At 53.1% G+C, this 26117-nt stretch overlaps 10 protein-coding genes across 10 annotated transcripts; 6 read left to right on the forward strand and 4 right to left on the reverse strand.

Annotated features, from left to right (window-relative positions):
* The first annotated feature begins 129 nt into the window (after positions 1-129).
* HD553DRAFT_315906 (uncharacterized protein) lies at positions 130-2976 on the forward strand. The gene is made up of 11 exons (XM_046180543.1): positions 130-952; positions 1024-1161; positions 1227-1355; positions 1428-1547; positions 1618-1664; positions 1729-1867; positions 1934-2017; positions 2086-2218; positions 2283-2588; positions 2649-2735; positions 2795-2976. Exons 1-11 carry the CDS (start codon positions 297-299, stop codon positions 2894-2896), a joined length of 1941 nt encoding a protein of 646 aa, XP_046034458.1. The 5' UTR covers positions 130-296; the 3' UTR covers positions 2897-2976.
* On the reverse strand, positions 2926-6884 carry HD553DRAFT_86336 (kinase-like domain-containing protein). The gene is made up of 9 exons (XM_046184550.1): positions 5966-6884; positions 4647-5897; positions 4322-4582; positions 4162-4257; positions 3938-4096; positions 3810-3875; positions 3423-3747; positions 3221-3357; positions 2926-3157 (listed from the first exon to the last, which is right to left on the reverse strand). Exons 1-9 carry the CDS (start codon positions 6605-6607, stop codon positions 3098-3100), a joined length of 2997 nt encoding a protein of 998 aa, XP_046034459.1. The 5' UTR covers positions 6608-6884; the 3' UTR covers positions 2926-3097.
* Positions 6885-7701: 817 nt separating this feature from the next.
* On the reverse strand, positions 7702-9981 carry HD553DRAFT_344339 (WD40-repeat-containing domain protein; the record flags this gene model as incomplete). The annotated part of the gene is made up of 12 exons (XM_046182976.1): positions 7702-7726; positions 7801-7820; positions 7888-7926; positions 7994-8201; positions 8285-8546; positions 8612-8776; positions 8854-9156; positions 9229-9346; positions 9446-9478; positions 9571-9668; positions 9802-9820; positions 9922-9981. 12 exons carry the CDS (start codon positions 9979-9981, stop codon positions 7702-7704), a joined length of 1350 nt encoding a protein of 449 aa, XP_046034460.1.
* Positions 9982-10367: 386 nt separating this feature from the next.
* On the forward strand, positions 10368-10737 carry HD553DRAFT_275389 (cytochrome oxidase c subunit VIb-domain-containing protein; the record flags this gene model as incomplete). Its single annotated transcript, XM_046177899.1, has 2 exons — positions 10368-10550; positions 10624-10737. 2 exons carry the CDS (start codon positions 10368-10370, stop codon positions 10735-10737), a joined length of 297 nt encoding a protein of 98 aa, XP_046034461.1.
* A 207-nt stretch (positions 10738-10944) lies between these two features.
* On the reverse strand, positions 10945-13623 carry HD553DRAFT_86425 (Alpha/Beta hydrolase protein). Its single transcript, XM_046184551.1, has 9 exons — positions 12833-13623; positions 12696-12746; positions 12516-12617; positions 12290-12436; positions 12150-12212; positions 11881-12079; positions 11773-11795; positions 11340-11704; positions 10945-11276 (listed from the first exon to the last, which is right to left on the reverse strand). Exons 1-9 carry the CDS (start codon positions 13391-13393, stop codon positions 11183-11185), a joined length of 1605 nt encoding a protein of 534 aa, XP_046034462.1. The 5' UTR covers positions 13394-13623; the 3' UTR covers positions 10945-11182.
* A 321-nt stretch (positions 13624-13944) lies between these two features.
* Positions 13945-15400, forward strand: HD553DRAFT_344342 (uncharacterized protein; the record flags this gene model as incomplete). Its single annotated transcript, XM_046182977.1, has 6 exons — positions 13945-13971; positions 14057-14091; positions 14215-14250; positions 14350-14372; positions 14698-14859; positions 15336-15400. The coding sequence occupies 6 exons, from the start codon at positions 13945-13947 to the stop codon at positions 15398-15400; spliced, it is 348 nt and encodes a 115-aa protein (XP_046034463.1).
* A 921-nt stretch (positions 15401-16321) lies between these two features.
* HD553DRAFT_351694 (uncharacterized protein) lies at positions 16322-18617 on the forward strand (the record flags this gene model as incomplete). Its single annotated transcript, XM_046183638.1, has 1 exon — positions 16322-18617. The coding sequence occupies one exon, from the start codon at positions 16322-16324 to the stop codon at positions 18356-18358; it is 2037 nt and encodes a 678-aa protein (XP_046034464.1). The 3' UTR covers positions 18359-18617.
* Positions 18618-18660: 43 nt separating this feature from the next.
* Positions 18661-19311, forward strand: HD553DRAFT_344344 (uncharacterized protein; the record flags this gene model as incomplete). Its single annotated transcript, XM_046182978.1, has 2 exons — positions 18661-18987; positions 19051-19311. The coding sequence occupies 2 exons, from the start codon at positions 18661-18663 to the stop codon at positions 19309-19311; spliced, it is 588 nt and encodes a 195-aa protein (XP_046034465.1).
* A 451-nt stretch (positions 19312-19762) lies between these two features.
* Positions 19763-22877, forward strand: HD553DRAFT_86549 (Afadin and alpha-actinin-binding-domain-containing protein). Its single transcript, XM_046184554.1, has 9 exons — positions 19763-19989; positions 20082-20232; positions 20325-20470; positions 20565-20670; positions 20760-20912; positions 20988-21128; positions 21201-21480; positions 21551-21728; positions 21790-22877. The coding sequence occupies exons 1-9, from the start codon at positions 19955-19957 to the stop codon at positions 22799-22801; spliced, it is 2202 nt and encodes a 733-aa protein (XP_046034466.1). The 5' UTR covers positions 19763-19954; the 3' UTR covers positions 22802-22877.
* HD553DRAFT_86523 (putative peptidase) lies at positions 22627-25952 on the reverse strand. Its single transcript, XM_046184553.1, has 8 exons — positions 25225-25952; positions 24540-25143; positions 23938-24460; positions 23579-23851; positions 23459-23507; positions 23351-23398; positions 23229-23293; positions 22627-23165 (listed from the first exon to the last, which is right to left on the reverse strand). Exons 1-8 carry the CDS (start codon positions 25881-25883, stop codon positions 22954-22956), a joined length of 2433 nt encoding a protein of 810 aa, XP_046034467.1. The 5' UTR covers positions 25884-25952; the 3' UTR covers positions 22627-22953.
* Between the last annotated feature and the right edge of the window lie 165 nt (positions 25953-26117).

Here is a 26117-nt window from a genome sequence, read left to right on the forward strand (position 1 = left end):
GGAATGCTTCGTTAGTTCCTCTTGACACCGGAGCGATTAGCGTCATTGAGCTCGAATAGTCTGGGTCCGAGAGATCTGAAGTCGTTGCCGCAATGTCCAGGGGGGGGGGGGCAGGGCACGCGCTTCTCACGCACGCGGGAGCATGTCGACCTCGACCCGGGACCTTCTCTAGTCTCGGATTCCACACAAATACCAAACCTACAACAACTAGCTGTAACGGAACTCGAGTCCATCCACCTTGTCCTCCGTTTTTCAATCGCAGAAATCTCGCAAACACATAGATAGTATCTGCAACCATGTCCGACTCTCTCGTGCCTCCTGAAGGGTTCCTCGCATCCGGGCAGCTGACGCCCAACAAGATTGCAACCCAATTCGCTGAGCTCGACCTTCCCGAGCCTACCGGATTCGCCTTCCCGTCTCACAACGCACACCAGACAAGGCAAGAACCTGCTGCTCAGCCCATTCAGACCTCGGGACATGCTCGTAGGCAAAGTAACGCTGACGATGTTATGAAGGAGCTCGCCAAAATGAGGCTACCTGACCCAGAGCGGATCGGACAGTCTGTCGACAACAGGCGTCGAGAATCAGTCTCCGAGCAGCTGTCTACCAGGCTCGCCAACATGGACTTCCCAACTCCCGAGAGGATCCAGCAGGTGGATGGTAGGCGAGGAGATGCCTCGGAACAGCTCTCGGCCAAGTGGGCTGGTATGGACTTTCCCCAGCCGGAACGTATTTTCGGAGGAGCTGGCGAGGGCAAAGGAGGTGTTGACGCGGCCGACTGGGACAACGTCAAGCTCGATACCGAGTACGAGATTCCGGAGGCTGTCAGGAGGGGAAGTGTCGTCGGAATCACCAGCCCTGTGATCGATAGCACCCCTAGCTTCGCTCGAGGCCACCGTAAAGGTCAGCCTAGCTTGAGCAGTGTCAACGAGGAAGGGAAGAGCGGCTCAGCGTAAGCTCAGATCTTTACGGTGATATGTCGTCTTGATGCTAAAATGACACTATAACTTGTCGCCAATGTAGGATCAAATCCGAAATCGCTGCTCCGGCCAAAGCTCCCGCTCCTGTCACGACCGAGGCTCCCGCAAAGCCATCTGCTCAGCTTGTCACTCCTTGGGACGTCCAGGGAGAGATCAGCGCTGACGGTAAAGCGCTCGAGATGTAAGCCTCTAGTAAATGCCGTACATTCTAAATTCTACAAACTGATGTTTGTATTTGTCATACAGCAACTATGATAAGCTTATTGAGACCTTCGGTACCCGCCGAATCACCTCTGAGCTCTTGGAGAGGTTCGAGCGTCTGACCGGACACCGAGCCCATCGCTTGCTCCGCCGGGAGACCTTTTTCTCCCACCGGTAAGTTCGGCTACGATTATTACAATCTGTGTCAGCAGGCCGATGACCGTGAACTTGCCTCCCCCCATGAAGAGACCTGAACAACATTCTCGATCGATTCGAGCAGGGGAAGCCGTTCTACTTGTACACCGGTCGAGGACCTTCCAGCGGATCGATGCACATGGGGCACCAAATTCCTTTCTCCTTCACGGCGTGAGTCTTCCGACCCGATGAAATACAAGCTCTGTCGGTCTTTGACTGACGATCTCATTCGACAAAACAGCTGGTTGCAGAAGGTCTTTGACTGTCCATTGGTTATCCAGCTGACAGGTGAGACCAGTCCCGTTCCGTGATATAAAGATGTGTCCGTAGTGACTAAATAGTTCCGTCGCAGACGATGAGAAGTTTTTGATGAAGCCCAATCTCAAGCTGGACGAAGTTCACAAGTTCGCTTACGAGAATGCCAAGGATATTATCGCCTGTGGTTTTGACCTCAAGAAAACCTTCATCTTCTCTGATCTGGACTACGTTGGGTGGGTTCTAGTGATTGATGGTATGATCAAGGGATAATCATCTAAATTCTGGGCATATCTGTTCAGCGGCGCTTTCTACCGAAACATCTTGAAGATCGCTCGGGCGATCCCCCACAACCAGAGCAAGGGAACCTTTGGTTTCAACGATTCGTAAACAATGTTTGGCCGAGCTACCTAGTTTTCGGATGCTTTACCTGATCTGAATCTCCACTCAACAGGGACAACATTGGCAAATACCACTTCGTTGCCGTCCAAGCCGCTCCTTCGTTCTCCAACTCGTTCCCCCAGATCTTTGGGGAGAAGCACGACATCCCCTGTTTGATCCCTTGTGCCATTGACCAGGACCCATACGTAAGTCGCTTTAGCATCTTTTGTCCTTCTAAACCTTGTTCATACTGATCACATGGGTCGATAGTTCCGGTTGACGCGAGACGTTGCCCACAAGCTCAAATACCCTAAACCATGCCTCTTGCACTGCAAGTTCTTGCCAGCGCTCCAGGGTGCACAGACCAAGATGTCCGCCTCGGACCCCAACTCTGCCATCTACATGACGGACACCCCCAACCAGATCAAGAACAAGATCAACCGACATGGGTTCTCTGGTGGTGGTGATACCGAGGAGCTCCATCGCCAGAACGGTGGAAACCCAGACGTCGATGTAGCATTCCAATACCTGTCCTTTTACGAAGAGGACGACGAGCTCCTGGCGAAGACTGCAGCCGTAAGTAATCCCGTGATGCCAGGGATGCATACCTGCGCTGACTACATTCGAGCCTCGTAGGATTACCGAGCCGGAACCTTGCTGACAGGTCAGCTCAAGGCGATGTGCATCAAGAAGTTGCAAGAGGAAGTCAAGAGCTTCCAAGAGGTCAGTCGAGAAGTTCATCTTTGTTGCACTCGATTATTGACATTCCGCTCTACTCGCAGCGGCGATCGGCTGTTACCGAGGAAATCTTGATGGCATTCATGGACCCCAAGCGTCAGATCGACCCCACCCCTTCTGTTACTGCCGTCGCGGCTGCCACTTAGATGAGGTTCCCTTGAATACAGTCATCCTGTCTTTTTGTAATACAAGCGGTAACATTATATATGAGCGATTTATCTCAATGAGGCGAGATTTACAGTGAGTACCGATGGTACAGAGCCAGAAGGATTGCATAGCAGTGTTGAGAGCGAAATCAATGTAGATGAGATGGAGGCCGAAAGCAGGAAGAAAGGTATCGCGTTGGACTATTTGCGAAGTCCAAGAGCCTCCAGGTTGATATTGCGCCGAAGATCTTGGAACAGGAACTGATTTTGTCGCTTGCAGGTCAACAACGATATTTTGCATGTTGGCAGATTGACTCCACTCACGTTTGCCAGACCTTCCTCGCCCAACTCCTGACATTGACGCTGTCCAGCAGAAGAGATGACATACTTGACCAGCTGAGTCATATTCTGCTTTGAGATCGCACTCCAGTCTGGTGGCAGCCGGACGGGTGATGATGTAGCTGTGAAACATTGCCGATTAGCCTTTGTCGCAATACCGTCTGAGATTCTCGCAGGTGCAACTCACATCCGCCTGGCTGTGGTTTGAGGAAAACGTGTTCAAGCAAAGCAGGTATGGCTAAACGGTCTTCTCTCCGATGCGCCAAGCAACTCTGGATTGTATCGATAGCCTCGCTAGGGATGACGACGGGAGCTGCTCCTGGAGAAGCCGGTTCTTCGCTGTGTTTCCGCGCGGCCGTGACGGATGCTGGGTAAGGGATATCGAAAGTTCCTGAGCCGATCACCTGCATTTTGACTAAGGGTCCGCCAGTGACGCCCTGGAAAGGGGGGCTTCCGTAGATCATTTGGTACAGGATACAGCCGAGGGACCACACGTCGCTCGAGAACGACAGCTGCACGTACAGGGAATTGAGCGATCTTGTATCGATGAACCCGATAACGGTTACTAGCTTACCTTGTGCACTTTGGCATTGCTCATCTTTAAGATGGCTTCAGGCGACATGTAGTTGACCGTGCCGATCTATAGTAGTGACCGAGAATCAGATTCGGCGTGACGCGTGCGCTTAGTGCATCTAGTCTTACCTGCGTATCTCGATGGATATTGACGGTATCGTTTGCAATGGCTTTAGCAATACCGAAGTCGATGATTTTCAGTTTTCCTTTGACCAAGACGAAGTTTGCCGGTTTAAGATCCGTGTGTACGACATTTTGGTCGTGTACGGCTTGTACGGCTTCCAGCATCTGGATCAGGCGTTTGAGGTGTTAATCCAAAATAGTCGAGTTCGTGGCTGATGAGCTGGACTTACTTGTTGCCAATAAAGCGCAACGAAATTCATGTTGAGCGGTTTCTCCCGCTGGTTCTCTAATAGAGCTGCGAAATCTGTCTCGCCGAGCTCCATCATCTACGGAGAAAGCGGTTTCGGTAAGATACGGCGCAGGGCAGTAAAACCAGCATACCGCACTCACCATCTGCAAGATCTTTGGCCTCCCGCTTGGAGTATAGCTGATGCTATGGTCTATCAGCTGAATGATCCGATCATGACCGCTAAGTCGTTTGAGGAGATCGATCTCGTTGAGGTAATTCGTGATCGTCTCTGGGTCAGACCGATCCAGCTGCACCCGCTTCAAGGCGAAGATCTTTCGATTTCCGGGCTCGAGGACCGAATACACCTTTGAAGACCCTCCTTTTCCGAGAAGACTGATTCGCTCGTATTCTTTGCCATTGAACTATGAGGGACAGCAATCTCAGCGATTGATACTTGGCTCAGATCCGACCAGACAGAAAGCTCACAATTAACCCTTTCCTGCCAGGTGGTAACGTCGACGCCGGCGTAGCCGCTGCCATTTCAGTATAGTAGTTCTGAGGCGGAACAGCCGGTGCCGTGCGATTTGCTTGCAGAGCGCCATATTCTGTCGCTTGCGGTTGTCGGATCGAACCAGTCTGAGCCGGGGTCATATACATCGGTACGACCGAATGAGCCGCTCCATAGGGATCAGGATGGTTCAACTGCATCTCTTGCGTTTCAGGTTGAGGTTGTATATAGTTATTCGTTGGTCTTGGGGTGATGGATGTCCCGCTAGCCATGGGCATCTCCATCTGTTCGGCCCGTAACGTCGATGATCGTGAGGTATCAACGTTGTGCATGGATGTCTCCCTTGCGAAATGCCGCTGGTCGTGCTCAGGAGTTCGGCTACGTCGTCCATCTACCTCTCGCAAGAGATGCTGAGCGACGGGAGTCTGCAGCGGTGCCGACCCGTTGAGAGCCTTTCCAGCCGTCTGACCAGGGGGCAGGCGATTCTCCTTCTCGTGATCGCCATAGCTCGTTCCAACCGGTACGCTTGGAGAATGTCGGTGACGAGCAACAATCGAGCTGGCTGCTCGAAGGCCGCCATCGACCTCTGGGGAAACCGATGCAGACCGAATGTGGGACGTTCTAGCATCCGACTGATGTCCATCGAGATATGATTCTCGCTGCAGTGGAGGAGCCTCGACGGCCTCGGGGATAGTATCTGGAATACTATCGAGCATCCTTCTCGGAGGACTCATCCGGTGACGGGCAGACGAGCTGCTCTCAGCCGGAGCGAATGACGAGATCGGGCCGAGGGGTGTCGTTGAACGGGGCGGAGAAGGTCTGAGGGAAGGCATTGATACTGACGCAAGGCTTGGCGGGTCTCCATGAGGTGTGGTTGACCGTAAGCCAGGCAACAAGGTCTCTGGACGCTTGGAGTCTCTCCCCTCGCTAAGGCTCGGCAGACTCGGTACGTCCTGGTGCTCTGCATCCCCTTCTTCTGACGACAAGACGGCTTTCGGCCGTTTGATGGGTCCGCCAAAGTCTTTCAGCGTCGAACGACTGAGCAGTTTTTGCCGATCTGTCGATCCCGCCGTGCGATAACGCGAGGTGAGGTTCGGAGTCTTGTACGCATCTGCCTTGTCCTTGTCGGTTGTGCTGTTCGAGGTGAAGGACGAGGCTGAAGAGGTGTGATGCAGGGTCGGGCGCGTTGCGGCTGCTGAGAGGGTTACTGTATTTGAGACATTTCCACTCTGTGAACATGTAGCGAATACGCAAGTCAGCTCTCGTTCCGAAAGACGTCACGTTGCACATTTCTCACCTCGTCTCGACTGCTCAACTCGATCGACGGGCTCTGTTTCCCGACTATTTCCACTACGTCTTCCTTGACCAGCATCTTTCCCTCGTAATCCTTCATATGAGAGACAGTCTTGCCCACTGGCGCCGATGCCGTCCGGTTGAATGCTCTCGACGAGCCTCCCCTACCCAGCCCAGATCCGTACAGTTTGCGTCCGAGATCATGTCCACCTTCTGTACCCTGCCCTCCCGTATCTGGGGTCCGGGCGGTGCTGCCTCCAGAAGCTAGTGTCGACGAGTCTGTCAACAGGTTGGATGACTTGGAAGAGATCGAGTTGTACGATCCGTGTGAAGCATTGCTGTAGAGACTACCGTTCGAGGGAGGGGTGGGTCCATGGGTCCTAGCTTCTTCTTTGAGGAGATCGCCCTTGCGTGCCAGAGCAGGAGGAGTATGCAAGACGTCCATCTCCTCATCGACGACCTCTCCATCACTCGCTCTCCGACTTCTCGGAAGAGGAGCCATCTGTCGGGAAGCGGCGGATAGTGTCGTGGAAGGGAACGGCGAGTCGGGTGACGCTGCACATTCCATCAGGAATGCGTTGACGGCGCTCATGTTCCCGCCAACCTTCTTTCGTCGAGGGGTTGCGAATCGAGCATCGAGTTCCATGATTGCTAAGGCTCTTGACTTGATCTCCGTGTGCTCTGTTCGTGACGTCGTTCGATGTCGAGATCGAAGATTGCTTTCTGAAATTCTGGATTTTCGGAGATTTGTTGACAGATTCGGATGATGTTGATTGATGCTCTAGGCGTTTGCGGAACCGGGTATCGCGGCGGTTTCTCTGCTCTCGAGCTGGCCAAGAAACGTCAATTGGCCTGCATACACGATTGTTGGCAGATGCGTGCTAGAGAAATAACGCTCGAGGCAGGATCATGTCACGATCAGGTCCAGAGAAGCGAAGAGAGAGGGAGAGGGTGTGCTTCAGAATCTCATCAAGTCCGGTCGGCGGTTCAGCGGTTTGTTTTGATTTCGCGATCATCGACTGCTCGCTCGGAAACACAATTTGCTTCCGCCGATGAACCATAGGTACTGAACATCCCAAGCATCATCTTCTTTTTGAAACAGGCCGGGGGAACAAGTTGCACAGGCGGCGGGAAAACGCTTCGTTCGGGCTACTTCTATAGATAGACTCATGATCCATACGTTTCAATTCCTGGTAACTGTTTACTACTCCCAAAACGTCCACCGTTACCCAGACAAGATCTCGTTACATGAACGCCCACCCTGATCGTCGACACGTCATTCTCGAACGCCTGATCCGCCGAAAAGAGCTCATCGACGGTACGAGGCGCGAGTCACTCGAACTATCGCGGACGAGATCGAAGAGGTCGTTTCTGCGACCCTGTTTCCACATTGTCGGTCTACTTTTTCTGGTATTGGCTATTTTTCCCGGTGATGTGTGGAGAAGGTGAGTCGTGGATCGTTCATGAGGTCGGAGCAAAGGTGATGTTGACAAATGGCGATGATAACCGGTGATGTACGTGTTGAGGAGATTATTAAAGCAGCTGATTCGTTGGATGATAAAGGAGAGGATTTCTTTGTTCGGTCGCGCGACGGAGGGTATCGAAGGAGCAAATGATGGAGAATGCGCTCGACCGTTCCGGGGCTGCCCGGTTGATGAAGGTTGATCGATCGGAAACGAAAACAAACAGAACGAGAGGCGGAGAAGGTCGTAAGTGGAATTGCTGGCCGTGACGTGATCCCTAGGATTGGGTCGAATACAAGAACCTGTCGAGGGAGAAGAGGTATCAGTGCGTCAGCTGATGGCAAGAATGATCGATACTGATGGAGAGTAGCCTAACAGGTTGTTCGTAGCAGCAATCTAAGAGGTCGGATAAGAAGACTGTAAGTTTCTGTCCGAATCAAAGGTCAGACCAAGTGAGGCTTACAGCGATGGTGTTTTCCTGTGGGTGCCAACTGCCATGTAACTATGTCGCACGAAAAGCCGACGTCAGCAACCTAGACATCGGAGATCGCAAATAATCTCGCATTTACGATTTTCTTTGCAAAGTCGATGCCTTCTGTCAGCAGACCGTCCTTCTTTCCAGTCGCTCCTGGCGCGCCCTTTTGCGCATTCTTTGGGCCTCCAATCTTCTTGGCCTTGAAGGCCGACTTGTCCGCTTGCAAGACCGTGTCCTTGTCACCGGTCTCGTTGACGTCGTATATACGGAAATAGTTGTGGTACGATCCCGTCAATACTTGGCTGTGGATGGTCAAGGTGCAGGGGGCGCATCGTTAGGAACGGTTATGTCGAGCGCTAAGCCAGTCCGCGTCAACTGGACTCACTCTCCCGAACCGCTGAACGTGCACTCGAATTTGTCAAAGATGCAGTCATTCTCGTACAGATCACACAGCTTCTGCTTCAAATGCTCGTGAATGTTGATTTTCCTGACCGGCTGCTTCTCGTTTCGGACGTCCCAGATCTTGAGTGTCAGGTAATCCCGAGACAAAATCTGGTTGCCGTCCTTGGAGAACTTGACGTCCGAGATGGATGAGATGATCTCCGAGAAGAACGACTTGTTTGTCGGGTCTTCCTCTTCCTCAAACACTGAAAAGTTCACGCAGATGGATTCAGAATGTGCTCGCAGCCTTTCCGGATCAATTGCGACCCACATTTCGCATGGTCGTCACACAACGCCCGGGCCCTCATATCTGCGAGCTTGATGGTACCCTTTGAGCTCGAGTACATGAAGTTGTTGCAGTTTATTGGGTGGAACTCGGCAGCGGTGATGACCTCTGTCAACTCTTCCATGTTGACGGGTTTGATATCGACGATGTCTGCGAATCAAGTCGGAACGATCAGCTGACCATTCTGCAATTCATTCACAGGTTCAGGGACGGCTTCAACGACTCACTAAAACTCTGATCGCTGATGCCCAGGTTCCACAGGTTCACTCGCAAATCATCCGCCGAGATGTATGTCTCGCCATCCGAGTTGATCGAGATCGAATTGATGTGATAAGCGTGAGCGTTGGCATACACTTTCCGAGGTACGGCAGCCACGATGTTTTCATGCGGCACCATTCGAGGCAAACGGAGTTGTGAAGGGGTCACACCGGGGATGGGCCCCACTTGCGGTCGATACCCATCCGACATGTTGTTCTCGGCTACAATCTTGATCTGCTTCTCGAAGACCTTCCACAGCTTGATTGTCTTGTCTGTGGTCGTGTAGGTGGATCAATGGAGGGTAAGCTGGCAGGTTGCAAAAAAGCCCTAGCTAGATGACGAACCATTGGTAGAGAGCAGAAAATGGGCCTGGTTCTGTCGCTTGCACCACTTGATCCTGTTGATCTTCTCTTCGATCTCTAGGGATTTCAGGTAATCGAATTCCGGCTCGTGCGATTGAAACTGTTGGTGCGTGTAAGGAACGCGAGATGAAGGTGGAGCGTAAACTCGTAATGTTCAGATGCCACGATCGTGTTGCTGTGCTATAACGACTGTACGTACCTCCGTGTAGAACTTGTACTCGCATCCTTTTTTCTGATCGGAGACGGAATTGTCGAGCGAAAACGACGACGGACACCCTTTAGCGATCCGGACTGGATATAGGTGGAGCGATCGTCGGGCCTCACCGACTCGTTCCTCTCGAACAACACCACCCGTCCACCCTTGTCTCCGGTCGCCAGGTAGTCTCCGGTATGGTCGAACTCGACAGTAGAGATGATATCGGCTGCAGGGAAGATGCCGACAGGGTCGTCGATTAGGATTGATCGGGGTTCATCACGGATAGATAATCAAAACAACGGTTAGCTCCAAGCTCGAGCCATCACCGAGCCTTTTCGACGTGTATCTGCCAGACTCACCCTCGGTGATATCGCCATCCTACAGCGTTAGGTATACACAACAGAGGTATTATCAGCCCAGATCGATCTGGCTTATGTCGAGCGTCGCGTCCGAATCAAACAGAGCGCTGCAACACGCACCTCTGCCTTGTCCCCGAAGCACTGACAAAACCTCCAATTCTGTTGAGAATCGGACTCCATATTTGTCATTCACGGTGTGATCCTGGGCGATGATTCGTAGTATCTAGCGGAAGATATGTCCAAGGTGATCTCTATAGGCAAGGTTTGGTCTGACCGGCTTAAAGGGACGTCCGGATGGGTTAAAGGGAAGCTCCCCGATGACGCTAACACAACACTCAAAGAGGGTGTGGGCCGGGGTGATGAGTTGCTGACGCGCTTCCAATTGGTCGCGGCCCGCGCTTGTCCTCTCTCGTCACCATCACGTCACCCTCCCCTTGCACCACCTCGATCGAGTCTTGACAACCTCGAATCGATGCCATAGCTATAGCTAGCTGCCAGCTGCCGACTCGCCGTACACGCACCACTATCAGTCCGTATACATCATATTCGACATTCAATCGACGGAAATGTCAACACCACCGCCCGCTCCGTCGCGAAACGACCGCAAAGCCTGTTGGGCAGCGCGAGACGAGTTCTTCCAATGTCTCAACGCCAACGGCGTCAATGTCCCTCCAGAGTTTCAGCCGCGTGGACAAGGAGCTTGTGCAAAGCAGAGGGAGGCTTACGAGGGAGCTTGCGCAAAGAGCTGGGTACGTCAAGGGGCTTCAAACCGGAGGATCGATGCGATCGGCGTGGAGCTGAGTGACGCATGGGCGATTGCAGGTCGAATACTTCAACAAGCGACGGGTATTAGAGATCAGGCAGCAGATCACGTTGGACGCTCAACAGGCGGATCGGGATGCTAGGGACAGGGTATATGAAGCCAAGCAAAAATGATCGAGCGGGACATCACTGCCATTATTGGTACGGAGGACCGGCGATCCTGGCTAGATGCATGGATCTAGCGGAGTGGCGACCATCCCATCAAAAGCTGCGTGGTCCATCCCGGCCGACCACCCGCCTCGATAACCCAACACTACACATCCGGAGCTGTCCAGGCAGTCCCGACTTTACGAAAGCATAACGACCGAAGCGACAGAAGTTGTATAATACTAGATCATCGCCCATGGTGGCAAAAGCGGGCCCGCTTGCAACACATATCCACCACTTGCCATAATCTCTTCTATTCTTTCTGGGGTTCGTAGGAGCATTTGACAGATTGCTAGTCGAGGATGTTGCCATGCTACGCGCGTATCGCAGAATGAGAAGATTATAAATGATACAAAAACTCGTAACAAGTACAGTATATACAACTGGCAAACGCAATAGGTTCTGAAAATCTCTAGACGCCGAGGTTTGTAACAGCCGCAGTGTGGACAGACGTAGTAGCGATGGTCGTGGTAGGAGGCTCCTTCTTCATTCCATCTCCGTATTCCCTATGGACGAGAAAAGTCAAGTTGGCAGGTCGTCCACACATGCGCTGACTTCACGGTACTCACCACCTGAAGCAGTCGACGCATTCCGTCTCGGCCTCGGCTTTGGGAACGGCATTCGGGTTCTTCTTCTTGCGTTTGCCCTCGTTTTCCGGTTCAGGCTCCTTTCGCTTTGCCGGCAACCCCCTCCCAGGCCAACCCCACAACTGTTCCCCAAGCGTGATCCGCAAAACCCGTTCGAACAAAGCAGAAGAAGAGGGCTTTTCGGGAGGCTCTACCGGCTGATCTTCAGGTGCCGGGTCCCAATCTTCGTCGAGGACCCGGTTGATGATCTCGCCGATCCGGTGCGCCCGAAGGTCAGACGCCCAGCCTTTGCGACCGATCGTATCGTAGATGATGGATTGTCCTACGTGACATCGAGCTTCCATGGCCTGCAAGAGGTCGACATTTGGGATTAGCCTCGATAATAGATCAAAGACAGCATTGACCGTTCGCTTACAAATCCAGCAGCATAGCAACCACCTGAAGGACAAGATCGCAGAACACAAGATGACACAAATCAGCACAAACAGCAATAACGGCTTTGAAAGCTCACGCCAGCACTGACTATAAGGCCCGACGCATTGCCCATTCGGGATCGGATCCGCCGTATTATAGACATGCGTGATCCCCATCTTCTCCATCGGCATTCCCGGTGGCATGGGCAAGTGTAACCTCGATGCCGCCATTCTGTCCCCAGGGGCTTCGAAAGTGACGACGGGAACTCCGAAAGAGAGGCCGATGAGCGAGGCCAAGGAGCCACCGAGCTATCCATCGGGGTTGAGGATTCAGTTCGGTAAGGGATAGACTGGAGATCTCGACCGGAAGGTAACTCACAGAGTGCCCTACAATCCAGATGTTAGCGTCCGGGAAGATGTTCGAGATGTTGTTGTAAAGGTTCTATAGCCCGAGCACCATCATCAATCTTAATGTTAGCAAAAGTTGTCAGCGCCACGAGCGTAACCGAACAGACTCACCGTCCCAACCGTCGTATACACGCTGTCCCCGATGACGGCGTTCTCCAAGCACGTCTTTTCGCACTTGTAGCCCCCTGCATAACAGTCGCAGACGGTCGACCAGGTGAAATCGACCCTGGCACAACAACAGGAGAAGAGGAGATTGTCCTGCGAGCCAAGCAAGTGACATCAGCAGACTTGTCCAGATGACAATTTTCGTCACAAGCAATGAAAGGGGCAGACTCACGTTGAACTTGTCGTTCTTGGCCGTATTCCCACCGCCTCCAAGCAGACCGGCCGAGGTCCCTTTGATGGAGATGACCACCGTCGAATTGTCATCGTTGGCGAACTAAGGGTCGGAAAGCATCATTCAGTAAGCGATTTTGGCGACTTCAGATCGAGGTAACGTGAGGAAAGTAGGGCTTACTACGTGGCCTCGGAGTCCGTCGGCGTCCTTTTCCCAGCCAAACGGGATCGACTGACGGAACCCAGAACAAGCAGACGTCAGCCGCCTGTAGCACAGAAATTACAACAGTCCACTTAGATAGCAGATGCTCGACTCACGCTATTCCACTCGTCCAACCCCCACCATTCTGAACTCTCAGGCGTGACGTATGCATTACTAGCCATCTTGGCCAGCGTCCTTAACGTCTCCCTATCCGTGACATCGGGGACTTCCACCTCGACGTCTTCCCACTCGATCCCCCTGTTGAAAACCATCCTGTCAGAACGGGTCAGGTTGAGGGAGGTGATCTTGTTCTTTGGACGGATGAGGGTCTTCGTTGTCGATTGCAAAGTGAGGGGAGCGGGGGAGGTGGACATGAGCAAGGCGGTCGAGGGGTCGAGGTCGGTCGCGTGGACGTCGAAGAAGGGTCGAACAGAGTCGGGTTGGTTGTGCAGCAAGATCTTGCGGGATTGTGGGTGGGCCGCATGAGCGAGTATGGGACGGAAGGCATGTTCATTGGAAGGTGAGCCTGGCGTGTTGAGAGCCGGCTTGGTCCATGCTCGGAGTTCATGGACGGAAGACCCAACATGACGAGGACCAGGTAGAACGAGTGCGACTACCGTCGCCGCCATACACAGTGTGGCCAGGGCCAGTACGCGTTTTTGTACATCGTTCATCATCTTGGTCGGACGTCGATCGATACGGTTGGCGGTATGAGTGAGTGGTGTGGCAAAGGCTGCTTTCGGGCAAGTCCGGTGGTAGATAATGAGCCGCGAATTGCTTGTTCGATTATGTATTCCGCACCCTGATGAGGGCGCAGGGATTGAAGTGCACTTCTGTGATCCTGATCTGTTGTCAAATAGCTGGCGGGGTTTGTTGTATGTATTCGATGGTCGCTATGGTCGCGATGGTCGAGGATGTCATCGATCATCGATGTTGTCGTAAGACGAGGACGATATGATTGCGATTGATGATGATGAATGCGCCGCGGCGATCGTCCAACCAGACGCGATTTGTGCACCGCGGATAGCCTCTTCTGATCGCCAACCCCCTCCCCCTTTTCGCCCGCTCTGTCCCGACAGTCGACGACCCAACCACCTCGAGCGCAATCAATCTCACCTTGCACCTTGATCGTCTTCACAACCATCCTCGGCATCTTCGACCCTCTTCGCCTCCACAGCTTCACCCACCTCCCTCATCTACCGGTCAGTAAAGAAAGCATCCTCATAAAATGGCTCTCGCACCTATCGTTGGAAAGGTGAGCTTCCGTCTTTGCCCACGCAATGCACCTCCGGTTGTCGTTCTGGACATCGCTAATCACCATATACCCTGACTGTGAATAGCTCCGAAAGCGTTTGGTCCTCGACCTTTCCGTCTCGTAAGCAGTCGTCAAGCTCTTCCGGACCCGCTTCAGTCGCAATCGACCGGGGCGAACGAATGTTTGGATAGGCTTGATTGATCCGGTGATGCTGACTCCTATCGCTCGAATTGTTCATCGCAGACTCGGTCTCGGAATCGCCGGAGGTTACGTCTACTGGTAAGTATCCTCCCTCTTTCTCATTCATTTCCGATATATCTATAGTATACCCGGGAACCGAGATCAAAACGCTGACCCCGAGCTGGTGTCATCCAACAGGTACGGTGTCAACGTTCCCGCTGGTACGTATCAACGAGCCCCCGATCGTGTTCTCTTTCTCTCTTCTCTTCCTTGCCTCCTCTCGTCTCCTCCTGGGATCCGTTCGTTTGTCCACCCGATGATGGAATTACGGGGATGAGGAGGAAGAAGGGCATTCATCTCAGGAACACATGTGGATCCTTGGAGGCGATCTATTGGCCGCCATCTTGCGCGTCCGAGGATACTTTCAATACTATACCGTTCGAATTTAAGGCTTCTGAACGCTGGGTGTTTCGGACCACTGGAACAAAGCTCAGGGATTCAATAAGGAGGTAGATACTATTGTCCGGTGACACCGGTTGGAACTAGAGATGGACGGGGACAAGCGGAGACGGGAGGAGGACGTCAGACCAGGCGGAGGCGATACTCACAAGGATCACTTCTGCGTGGAACACTCTTTCTCGAGGACGACGTGTGCGGTCGTACCAGGGTTAGGCTCGGCTCGGTTCGTCATCAACGAGCAAGGATTCGGTCAGCACAGAAGGACGCAGGATAGGGGGATCGGAATACAGTGCCGACTGCTGTTGCGTGAATACGAGCGGCGAGTAGCACGGGAACGACGATGCCGGGGCATGCGCTACCATGACTATGGGCCATGAGGAGAAAGATGAGAGGGCGGCAACGGGGAGCAAAAACAGCCATGTTTTGCACAGAAAGGGCTGTGAGAGGCGATATGGTCCGCCCGACACTGTGGATCACAGGCTAGGCGCAATGTCGATAGCCAAGTAGCCTGGGGGGCAAGATGCAGACGAGCCTTGTGAGCAACTTGCGATGATCGAGTAAACCGGGAAAAGACCGGTTCCCACCGGCGACAAGCCTGCTAGTAGCGTTTAACTCGATGAGTTGGGTCCTCGATCTCCATTCCTTGCCCTTCTGCGAGCGATATACACCTGTTTGGATACCACGAAAGCTGATACCCTCAATATCGCACTTTGCATCCTGATCAGAGCGAGTCCGAGACGTCTGGTACCTCAAGTACGAGCAGGACAAGTTGAAGGCTCAACAGCAGTAAATGCACGTCTAGGGATGTGTTATGTAGTTTATGTTGACGTCCTTGGATAAGGGAATGAAATCGATGGGACGGGATGCAGAGATACATACACAGAGGGGGCTGCGTATCGGTGCTCGTTGCCCCTTCCAGTTCTGACAGTACCTGATCTGGTCGCGAGCGAAGTAGTCACAACTCTGTGCAATCTAGTCGCAGGACAGGACCCTATGGTACGGGCGCTTCGAGCAGCCGGCTACGAATCAAACAATATGGCAGACCAGATGGGTCTCGTTCTTTTCGGTCAGAATCCTTCTCTTGACCCTTCGTGGCCTTGCCTCCTGCCAGATCATGAAGACCCTACATTGACAGTCTACAGGATCTACATGCGTCGGTACAATTCCCGTCGACAAGGGAGACGATCAAGGGTTCCCGCGTTAAGAGATGCAGTGCGCGCTCGCGGGCTAGCGTTTCGCTTCGTATTCGCCACGACTGGTAATTTGACAGCATGACAGGCGAGATTACCGATATCGTGGTAAGGTATGGTACGGAAGAACGACTTGGGGTGATCTGACAAACTCATGACGTTGAGGTCGGCGGCCTCGGACAGACGTCATGCCAAGACAAGCAATCCTGTTCCCTGCGGAGATACTTGTTTCATGTTAGACCGACGGAGTTAAAGATCAGGACTGAGATTAAACTCGAGCGCTCGAACGTCATCTCCGTAGAGGTGTGGAGGATATTCGAGGGGCCGAGGGGTCCAGGTAAAAGGTGCATCTGTCTCATCTTCTTGGGATGTGCTGCTTCAAGAAACCTGTCCGGTCCTATATCACAGCACAGGCGAGATTCGCGCAACCTGAAATGAGTCGGAGCGAGCGACCTCCCCGAATGGATCTTACCAAGAATACATCATACGTCCCACCTCGATATACTCTGTGACTACTCACCATGTTGGCTCTGGCATTAGCTCCTGCTCTAGCCTTCCTGTTCGCGCCGATTTCTCTGGTCTCAGCAACTGAGACGCCTACCTGTCAACCGGTTTACCTGGACGGGCCATACTTCGTCGACTCGATATGCGAAGACCCCGTGTTCGACAAGCCCATGATACTGGAAGAACGGGATATCGACCTGCCGATCCCTCACAGGCGAGTCCTGGGAAAGTTTGACAATACGTCCATCACCTTCAGTGTCTATCTACCCGCCCAGGTAGAATTCGCCAACCGTTTCTTCCAGTACATTTACCCCCTCTCTACAGGCAATGCTACCGACGAAAGCATTCTGTTCAGCGCGGATCAAGGGGGCTATACAGTATCCTGTTCTGGTTCATTGGGTTATCGTCAGGACGCCGCTACAGCGAAGTTCTCACGTCAGATTGCCAGGCAATTTTTCGGTCTTGACAAATCTTCAATCATAAACGGGTACATTTACGGGGGTAGCGGAGGATCGCTACAATGTGTCGGCGCCTTGGAAAATACACAAGACGTTTGGCAGGGAGGCGTCCCATATATCCAAGCTATACCTACAAGTATCCCAAATCATGTTAGCAGTCTCGCTATGTGCACGCTGGTGCTCGAGGGCAAAAGCCAGGCGATCGCGGACGCCATACTTCCGGGTGGCGACCAGGAGCCTGAAAGGATGCTGACCGCCCTAGAGCGAGCCACATTCAAAGAGTGCACAGCGCTTGGACTTCCGCCTCGACAATGGGAAACCCTCAACAACTGGGTCTATGATAGCGGCCTTTTACGCAGCTTCTACCCCTCCATCTACAGCCTCGACCCTACCTACGCGAATGATTTCTGGAACGCGCCAGGATACGTCGGAACAGAAGAAACCGATCTCGGGCGCTTCATCCGTGAGAGAAGGCGCAGCGGTAGTTCCTCTATCGTCGAGATCTCCGTTGATGAATCCGGGCAGGCTACCTTCTTCAAGCTTCCCGATATTCCATCCGGCTACTCGTTGTCCGGTGCCGAACTGAGCCTAGTCGACTGCAACGGCACGGTATTGAAAGTCCTTCCCGACCTTCCACTCGAAATTCGACCAAGTAGCGAGGAGGTGGTGTACAACGTATCGGGACTGGACTTTGCCAACGCCACTATATTGGCCACGCCGGGACTCAGGCTACTATTCGACAACAGTAAATTCCTGGCGGCGCACTTCTACGCTCGCCATCAACTACCCTTGCGCGAGGGCTTCAGTATCTATGATCAATATCGTCAGGACCATAGTCCTGCGGGAACTCCGATGTACCCTCAGAGGTCTCCTTTGGTTCACTCCCTCATCGCCTCGGGCCCCTCGGGCGGGGGTAATCATACGGGTCTACTCAAGGCCAAGACCATAGTCGTACAAAACCTGCTCGATGTAAACTCGCCCCCCTGGAATGCCGATTGGTACAGAGGCCAAGTCGAGCGCGCTATGGGACCCGACGCTTCGAGAGATACCTATAGGCTCTGGTTCACCGATAACGCAGATCATCCGGGAGCTTCAGGGCTGCCAGGGCGACAGAACGTGGTCGATTATAGCGGTATCCTTTTCCACGCACTCTATCATCTACACCGCTGGGTGGAGAAGGGTATCGAACCCCCGTATACAAACTATCAATTGCAAGACGGTCAGATCACCGTTCCGAAAGAGGCTAATCAGCGAGGCGGCGTGCAACCCGTGGCACGGCTTCGAGTAGGCGGAGCCGAGCAGATCGTCAGGACCTCTTGTGGCGAGCCAGTGCAATTCGAAGGGTCGGGAGAGGTCCCGTTCGGACAAGGAGGGATCGTCCGAGCCGAGTGGGATCATCTTGGTACCGGAAACTTCACCTCGGTCCCTCTGGCACACGCAGAGGATTTCGTCAACTTCTCTTCGAACTTTACCTATTCCGAGCCGGGCACCTATTTCGCAACATTCAGGATTGCCAGCGTTTACGACGGTGACCCTGCCAAGAACTATTCCCTCGCATACAACATGGACCGCGCTCGAGTTGTAGTGTCTTGCTGAGGACGCGATGTGAGCTCACCAGCACTGAAACGTGACGTATAGCGTGGTGCCACTTGTTTGTACCAGAGTAGACTGCGCATTGCAACGCGTATAGCATCTCACGAATATACTGGGACTGTACTGTGTTCTTTTGTATATGCTCTGATTCAATACCACCACCAAGTACCATGGCCGGTCGAGACATCGAATCCGCTCACACTGGAACGGTAGGACCATGGTGGTCCAGGTTGTCGCGAATAGCACGGTCACAACCTTTCCGCTACGGCGACAACTTTCAACGAACACGTTCAACAGGCGACAACATGGCGGCGCCGGTACCGGAGCTATGGCAGAGTTGCAGCAGGTGGGAGTTCAATGTGTCAATGCAATACTTGCCCAACCAGCCTGCTACTACGGCTATCAAATTACTGGCCTTCTCCGAAGATCAAGTTGAACAGGCCCAACATACGACAGCAGACATCTATGAGAGGTTATTGCGGGAGGCGATACTCGAACCCCAAGACCTAGAGCCAGATATGCGTAAACGAATGCAAGATCGCCTTTATGCGGCAAACAGACAAGAGAATCTACACCGGTACATCGGTATAAGATGGCAGTCTGATTGGTGGAGAGCTTTCCAGTTCAACAAGGTACGTAATGGCCGGCCGACTGTCTGTGACCGACGTACTAACGAGTTTGCAATCTGATCTTAGCCGCCTAGCCGTCGATTCCTCTTGCCAATCAAAAAGATAGCCAGGTCCTATAACCTTCAAGAGACGGTATCGTTGATTCAGTCCAAAAACCCGGGCTGGAATTCACCTGCAGAGCGCCTCTTCAATGACGTCGCCGAGGCCCTCGATGGCGACCCGCAAAACTCGCCCAAACGTCATCATCAAGACAGCGACAGCGATTCGTCTGGCAATAGCGTCTCTAAAAAGGTCGCCAAGGGCACGATCGACCGTCCGCGAACCTGAAACCATCACGACGACGGCAGCGGCAATACGGCGAGCCATATCAAGCGTAGAAAGGTGGTGCGGAATTCGCCCGGCGAGGCGCCTGGGCGAGTCTCTCTTGAGTCGGTCGACGCAGACGACGAGACTTCTGAACGAGACTCGACTCAGCCGATTGACACAGACGGAAGTGGTCCAGAACGGCACGCTGGGAAAGATGGACAACAGTGTGCTCAGCAGTTGGGAACGTCTCATCGGGCTTGCTTGCCGAGACTTGTGCGCGCATGAGCAACCAGACCCGACGATCCAATCCCCTAGAATTCGTAGCTTCTTGCCGCCCGCTGGTCCAAGCTGCTTCACCGACCTATGACCAGCTAAAGGCGTTGATAGCGCTGATTACGGAGGTGGATTGTCCATCCATATTTCATAACGAGGCGAGATCGTCTCGTGGCTTTTCCCACGCGTTTTGTATGTGGAAAGAGGGGGTAGATGATCGATCAACCACTGAAAGTGAAAGTGTAAACAAATCACAACGCAGAGACAGAGAGAGACGACATCGTACACAAACTATTCCGTCGTCATCTGATATCTGTCGTCTGCACGTTTTATAGCTAAGGAGTAGTATCATATCAAGACAGCGTCAACCGGTCGTACTAGTCAGACCAGGATGCCGTCGGCATCAGGCGAGAAATCGCCGTCAAGGTCAGCCATAACATTCCTCTGCCTAACGGGACTACCTAGCGAAGAACTCGAACGCTCATGATCGTCTCCTCTCTCGAACAACAATATAGTAGCGAGCGTAGAGAGCCATCAAACTTGGTAGCTCTTAACGCTCAGCTGTATGCTCAGGGGATCACCAAGTCGGCCTTGAAGCTGGACGGGCTGAGCTCGAAACATCGGGATAATGTGATAAGGATATTACAAGGCATGCTGCAGAAGCGGACGGTGAGTCGGCGTCTGGTCTGATCTCATCGCGAACATTCGAATTGGCGATCTGAATGGTTTAATCAAACTTGTCATTCTTCGCACGATTACAGGAAGACCTCGAACGAACCGAGACGATCTCGACGGCTCACCGTGTCTTGTCGTACGACCATGAGCGACTGTGCGGGATGCATAAGAAGCTCAAGGGACGGGTGATTGCTGCAGAAAAGGACAAGGAGGGGACCAAGGCGCAGATGACGTGAGCCGAATACAAGCTGGACGTCTTGCGAGGTGTAATCGAGATCATGAAGGACTGATAAATAGGTTCTCATCTTGGTTGTCCAATCGAGTAGAGATCTGACGGTCAAGCTGCAAAGAGAACAAGCGGCGCATAAATTCACAAAGGATGAGGCACAGAAAGCGAAGAACGCCTTGGCCTTCGTCCGGACTCAGGCACAAGTACGTCAACCATAATCCACTCCGACTATAATATCTGATTTGAATGCTAACACGGGCTGTTGCTTTTATCTTCTCCTTCTTCTTTGCAGCACGATGCCAAGAAACGAGACGCTCAGCTGGAAAAGACGCTGCAACAGTGGCAACGGCTATGTAATGATAACGCTCGAGTATCGACGGCGAGTAACAGGGGCGGGATGTTGCTGTTGAACCCGATCGACCCGGTTCAACAGATCCCTCGTGCGGTGAGTCCCTTTCTGTAGGGAAAGTTCAAATACCTGTAGTAACGCTTACTGATACCCACTCTGGTTGGCATATAGGATTCGTTCTGGGATCCGGCGATCAACGAATTGAACCAGACGATCATCAGTCTGCAGGAAGAGTGTGAGGCGTTTAGGCATGTGACCTTGTCCACAGCGAATCAGCTGCAGGGCGTGCTCGCTATCGCTTCGGGCGGGCCGGTACGTCGATGGTCCACCTTGTATCAGCATGTCGCCGAAAACATGCTAATAGAACTTCCTGTCGTTATATAGGAACCCGCTCGACTCACCCCCTCGGCATTTTTCAGCGCTCACCAATCTATCAACTCGTCTCAAATCTCTTCATCCACATCGCACCCCTTGTCAGCCGATACCCGCTTGAGGGAACTCATAAATAAGCTCAAGAGCCGAGTCGAGGCTGAAGTGACCGAAAAGAGGGAGACGGCGAGGCTGTATCAGAGTGAACTTGATTTGGAGACGCTCGAGGGAGAGAGGGTGGAAAGGGTCAAGGAGTTGATGAGATCGAGAATGCAGGACGTTGAGAAGCAGTTGGGTGAGTTCGGTCCGTTGGAGGGAAAATAATGATAGGGGCTGAAAAACATTATCGCTATTCATGATTACAGTGAACGCCCGTCAGGCAGCCCAAGAGGCTCAAGAATTGGTATTGGAATACGCCAAGACGAGTGGGAAGCCGATCCCTGTTTTGAAACACGTAATCGATGCGGAAGAATCGGACAATGATGAGACCGCTTCGAGGACGGAAGAGATCGCTACAGCTATGGCGGCCGCGACCATTACCGAGTAAGCTCGGAATCTAGACCTCTTCAGGGCACAAACATTTGCTGAACATAGCACATCACAGCGAGGACAAGGAACAGCTTGAAGCCGAGAAGGCAGCAGTAGAGACGGAACGTCGTCGCATGACAGAGGGTCTCGTTCGGCTGGCACAGGAGAGAGCCGTCTTCGAAGCCGAACGAGCCGCCTATCTGGAAGATAGGCGGGCGCGTGAGCTCGAAGAACTCTTGAGAGAACCGTCAAAACGGTCGCCAGAACCATCACCGAGCTCTTCAACTTCGTCCACGACCGTAACGACCGATTCGTCATTGAGCCAGTCGGCACCTCCTTCAACACCATCACGGCGATCAGCTTCCTTGTCAACCGAATCTTCTCGGGATGATGTGATCCCCCATTATCCTCCCACATCCGCTCATCGACTCTTGACACCAATAAGATCGAAGAGCCTGCCATCCGTTTCATCGCCGTTGGCCGGTGGGAGTCGTCGCCCAGACTCTTCTTCCCCCTCGAAAGCCGCTTCACCGGCACTGAAGCGTCGAGCGCGAAAAGGACCGGCTACCCCTCTGGCGCGTTACGTCTCGCATAAGATCGTGGCGGAAAAGCTGGCCTCTGCGAAAAAGGCCAGGAAACTGAAATTCGACGTCGAGGACCCAGCAGAAGAGGTTGTTGACATACAAGAAGATGCGGAGGATGCGGCCGACGCGGCCGACGCTGCCGACGCTGCCGAGCGACCGGACGCTCGACCTGATTCAACTGTCTCAGCCCCGACGGAAAAGAGAGCAGCTGCTCTTACAACTTCAACACGCGACAATGCTCTAGGCAGGACTCGACCAGCTCTGATGACTTCGAAAGACCGACTAAGCTCGCTCAAGACGACTAGCTCTCGGCCCCGGGTCGTGTCACCGACAAAAGCCACCGCCCGATCCATATCGGGTGGACGCAGTTACATGACCTCGACAGCGTCATCTGCGCATAGGGAAGGGACATTGAAGAGCATCCCTGCTGTAAAGAAGCTCGAAGTTGGACAGGCCTCGGGTATGGGTCCAGCTCGGGCTTTGAAGAAGGCAAGCTTTCGGTAGCCGCAGGGAGTTTTATATCTTGTGCAAGGAATTTGATTTCGCTCTGTATATGTATCTTTCCGGCGATTCTTATTCAACGCCTTTCAAACAAATTTGTATGACATCTACCACATCAGCAACTACCTATAATTCATATGCACCGCCTGATTCAATCACGCCTGGATGACCATGTCGAAGGCGGACATGGACTCCTCGCCGACAAACTCGTCGAACCATTTGAACACCTCGGTGTGCCATCGCAACGAGTTCTTTGGCTTGAGAACCCAGTGGTTCTCCTCGGCGAAGTACAGGAGCCTGGAAGGGATACCTCGTCGCTGCAAGGCGGTAAAGGCCCCGATACCTTGGGAGTCGGGGATTCGGAAGTCTAAACGGACGGATACATCAGGCTTGCACGATATGGGTGGAGTATACACGACCAAGTGCTTACCCTGACCGCCATGGATGACCAGCATTGGAGTGCTCCATTCGCCGACAAAGTTGATTGGGTTGAAGCTGTTTGTACAAGGCGTGAGCATGTGACCTTTACGAGCCTGATTCCAGCATGCTCACTCTTGGTATTGCGATCGGTCTTGCCACGGGGTCATACCGCCGCCCTCCCTGACAATGCGATGTACGTGTTAGGTAGGCCCTCAGAGAAGGGGAGACAATTAACCTCACCTCTCGGAAAAGTAGACCTGTTCGGTTGAGTAGTACATGGTCTGGACATCTGTGCATGCGCATACAAACAAATTTGAGTATAGCATTCCGGCAAGCCGCCTAAGTCTTTTCGAGACTTACCAAAGACACCATCGTGGTTGACCATAGCCTTGAAGTTGGTGTGCGAGTTGTGCCCTTGCAACCAATTGATCATGTATCCGCCATATGATCCACCTGCAGCGACGAGTCTCTCCCGGTCGACGGCCGGGTAGGTATCGAGAACATGCTGCAAGCCGGCGACGAGGTCACGGTAGGGTTTCCCTCCCCAATCGTTTCTAGGCGAGTGGATCGAGTCGCAAAAGTCTTGACCGTATCCGGTACTACCGTGTGGGTTGATGGCGACCACGACGTAACCTATGTCGACGTGATGTGTAAGCTTTCATTTCACGTATGATCGATTACAACAGAGAGCAGAGCAGAAGAAGTGATGGACAGCGCACCTTGTTGAGCGAACACCTGAGGGTTCCAACGGGTAGACCAAGCGTCCTCCCAAGCCCCCTGAGGTCCTCCGTGAATGAGGAAGGCCAGGGGCCATTTAGCCCTGTCCCCCTCCCGGAACCCAGGAGGCTTGACGATCCATCCCATCACCTGCTCCTCGTTGGCGCCTTCGAACCAAAACTTCTCGCCCTGGCTCAATTTCTTGCCTTGTAGGCCCTTTTGAGCCCAGAAGGTGACCTGCTTGATATCGCTCAGCGCGGGCAAGGTGGTACTGGGCGGTTCAACACCGACAGACTCAGGAGCAGTCGGATGCGACTTGCTGATATCGAGCACGTAATCCTGGACCGGGTGTGCCAAAGAGCTGATGGCCAACAAGAACGTCGCGTTGCTCAAGGGTTGGATGGAAGCGGTCGATCCGTTGAAAAAGAGCGGGGTAGGGAGTCGATCGGCCTGTTTGAGGTGGTAAGGCAAGGAAGAGCCTCGGTCCTCGGCGATGACGTACAGAGATCGGCCGTCCGGAGACCACTACAGCGTAGCGAAACGGTATAGACGATATTTCAGTGAGGGTTATCGCGTCCCAGACGAAACAGATACCAATGCTTACAGTAACGGAACTCGGGCTCCGGTCCCAATTCTCTGTCCAGACCGACTTCTTCCTCGCCTCCAAGTCATAGACAACCACCGTATTCCGGTCACTCTCATTGCCATCTTCTTGCATTTCCAACCAGACCACTTGATTGCCTTCGGGAGAGAACTTGCTCTCCGAGACCGACCCCTGATCTCCCGAGGTAAGGAGTGTGGGCTCGTCCGCCGTCATGGTAGAGTCGGAACCAGAACCGGTAAGGCTGGACGCAAACTGGTACCCTTCATAAGGATAAGATCCGGCCAGAGAGACCGTCTTCCACTCCAACCCGACCGAGGTGAGGTAGATCTGTCGGCGGGTATGGAAAGCGTAATTCAGGTACTTGTCCTTGACGTTGATGATCACGTCGATCTTCGGTTCCTTGTCCTTTCCAAAGGACGGAATGGAGATGTCGAACTGACCGCTTTCGAACGGTTGCATGAGCGAGTAGGTGGCTGAGGCGTTGAATGGCGCCAGATAGGTCTGGTGAGGTCGAACGGAGCGGGAGGTGGCGGGCTGGGGAATGTCAAGGAGGGTCAAGAAGACTTGGTGGACCTTTCCTGGGTTCCTCCAGGTGTCCCATTCTCTGTCAACGTAAGCAAGGTAAACACATCAGCTGAATGAAAAGGTAGCTGACGGGAGCTTTCCAATGCATGTTCAGACTTGCCTGATATACAACTCGTCCCAGACCAAACCCTCGTCGTCCCTCTCCTCCCACATCTTGTCCAACCTGGCCGCATCTTCGATCGAAGCGCCCTTCCATACATGAGCCGAGAACGCCAAGACTCCCGTCTCATGCGGATAGAAATCCTTTTTGCCAGCGACGGTCTTGGGCAGAGCCTTGAACTTGAGCGAGGAAGGCGCGATGGGGAAAGTGTGTAGGTGATGAGGAACGGGAAGATGCGGGTGGGATTCTTTTCCTTGGGATTCAAAATCGAGATGCGAAGACGTGTTGAGCGAGATGGACCAAAGTTCAGAAGAACCTCCCGTGGTGTTCAAGTATGCAATCGTCTCCTCGTTCAACCATAAAGGTTCTCCGATCGAGGTACTCTTGTCCGACCTGACGAGCAGGACGGGATCATCCTTTTCCGCTCGCTTAGGATCAGTGGAAATGACGTAGAGAGACTTGGTGGTAAGCTTCTCTGTAGAGTTGTATTCCCCAACCAAGCTGAGCGCGAGGTGACCTTTGGGACTGGCGATAGCGGGCGAGGGTCGAGGGAGGGAGAGCATGTCCTTTGGAGTGAAGACATCTTGGCCGGATTTGAGGGCGGCCTGGCAGACGTTTGCCAAGGTGGCCGCGCACAGGATCGGGCCTGTGATCCTCATCTTGCTTGAGGTCGTTCAGTAGTTCCGATGACGGTTGACGAGACGGGCGGAAGACTATGGTGATCGGTGAGATGATGTAGGAAGGTATCTGGATCGAGAGTGAAGGTTGCATATGGCATGGCATGACCCGTTCGGACATGAGCGATGACGATTTATTAATTATTACTATGTCAAATTACACGTCATCTCAATCAGATTATTATCAAATCAATCATCAACTTGGTCATTATCATG

The sequence above is a fragment of the Filobasidium floriforme genome (genome assembly GCF_021052385.1).
Source record: "Filobasidium floriforme strain CBS 6241 chromosome Unknown HD553scaffold_19, whole genome shotgun sequence".
In the NCBI taxonomy this organism is placed as follows: Eukaryota; Fungi; Basidiomycota; class Tremellomycetes; order Filobasidiales; family Filobasidiaceae; genus Filobasidium; species Filobasidium floriforme.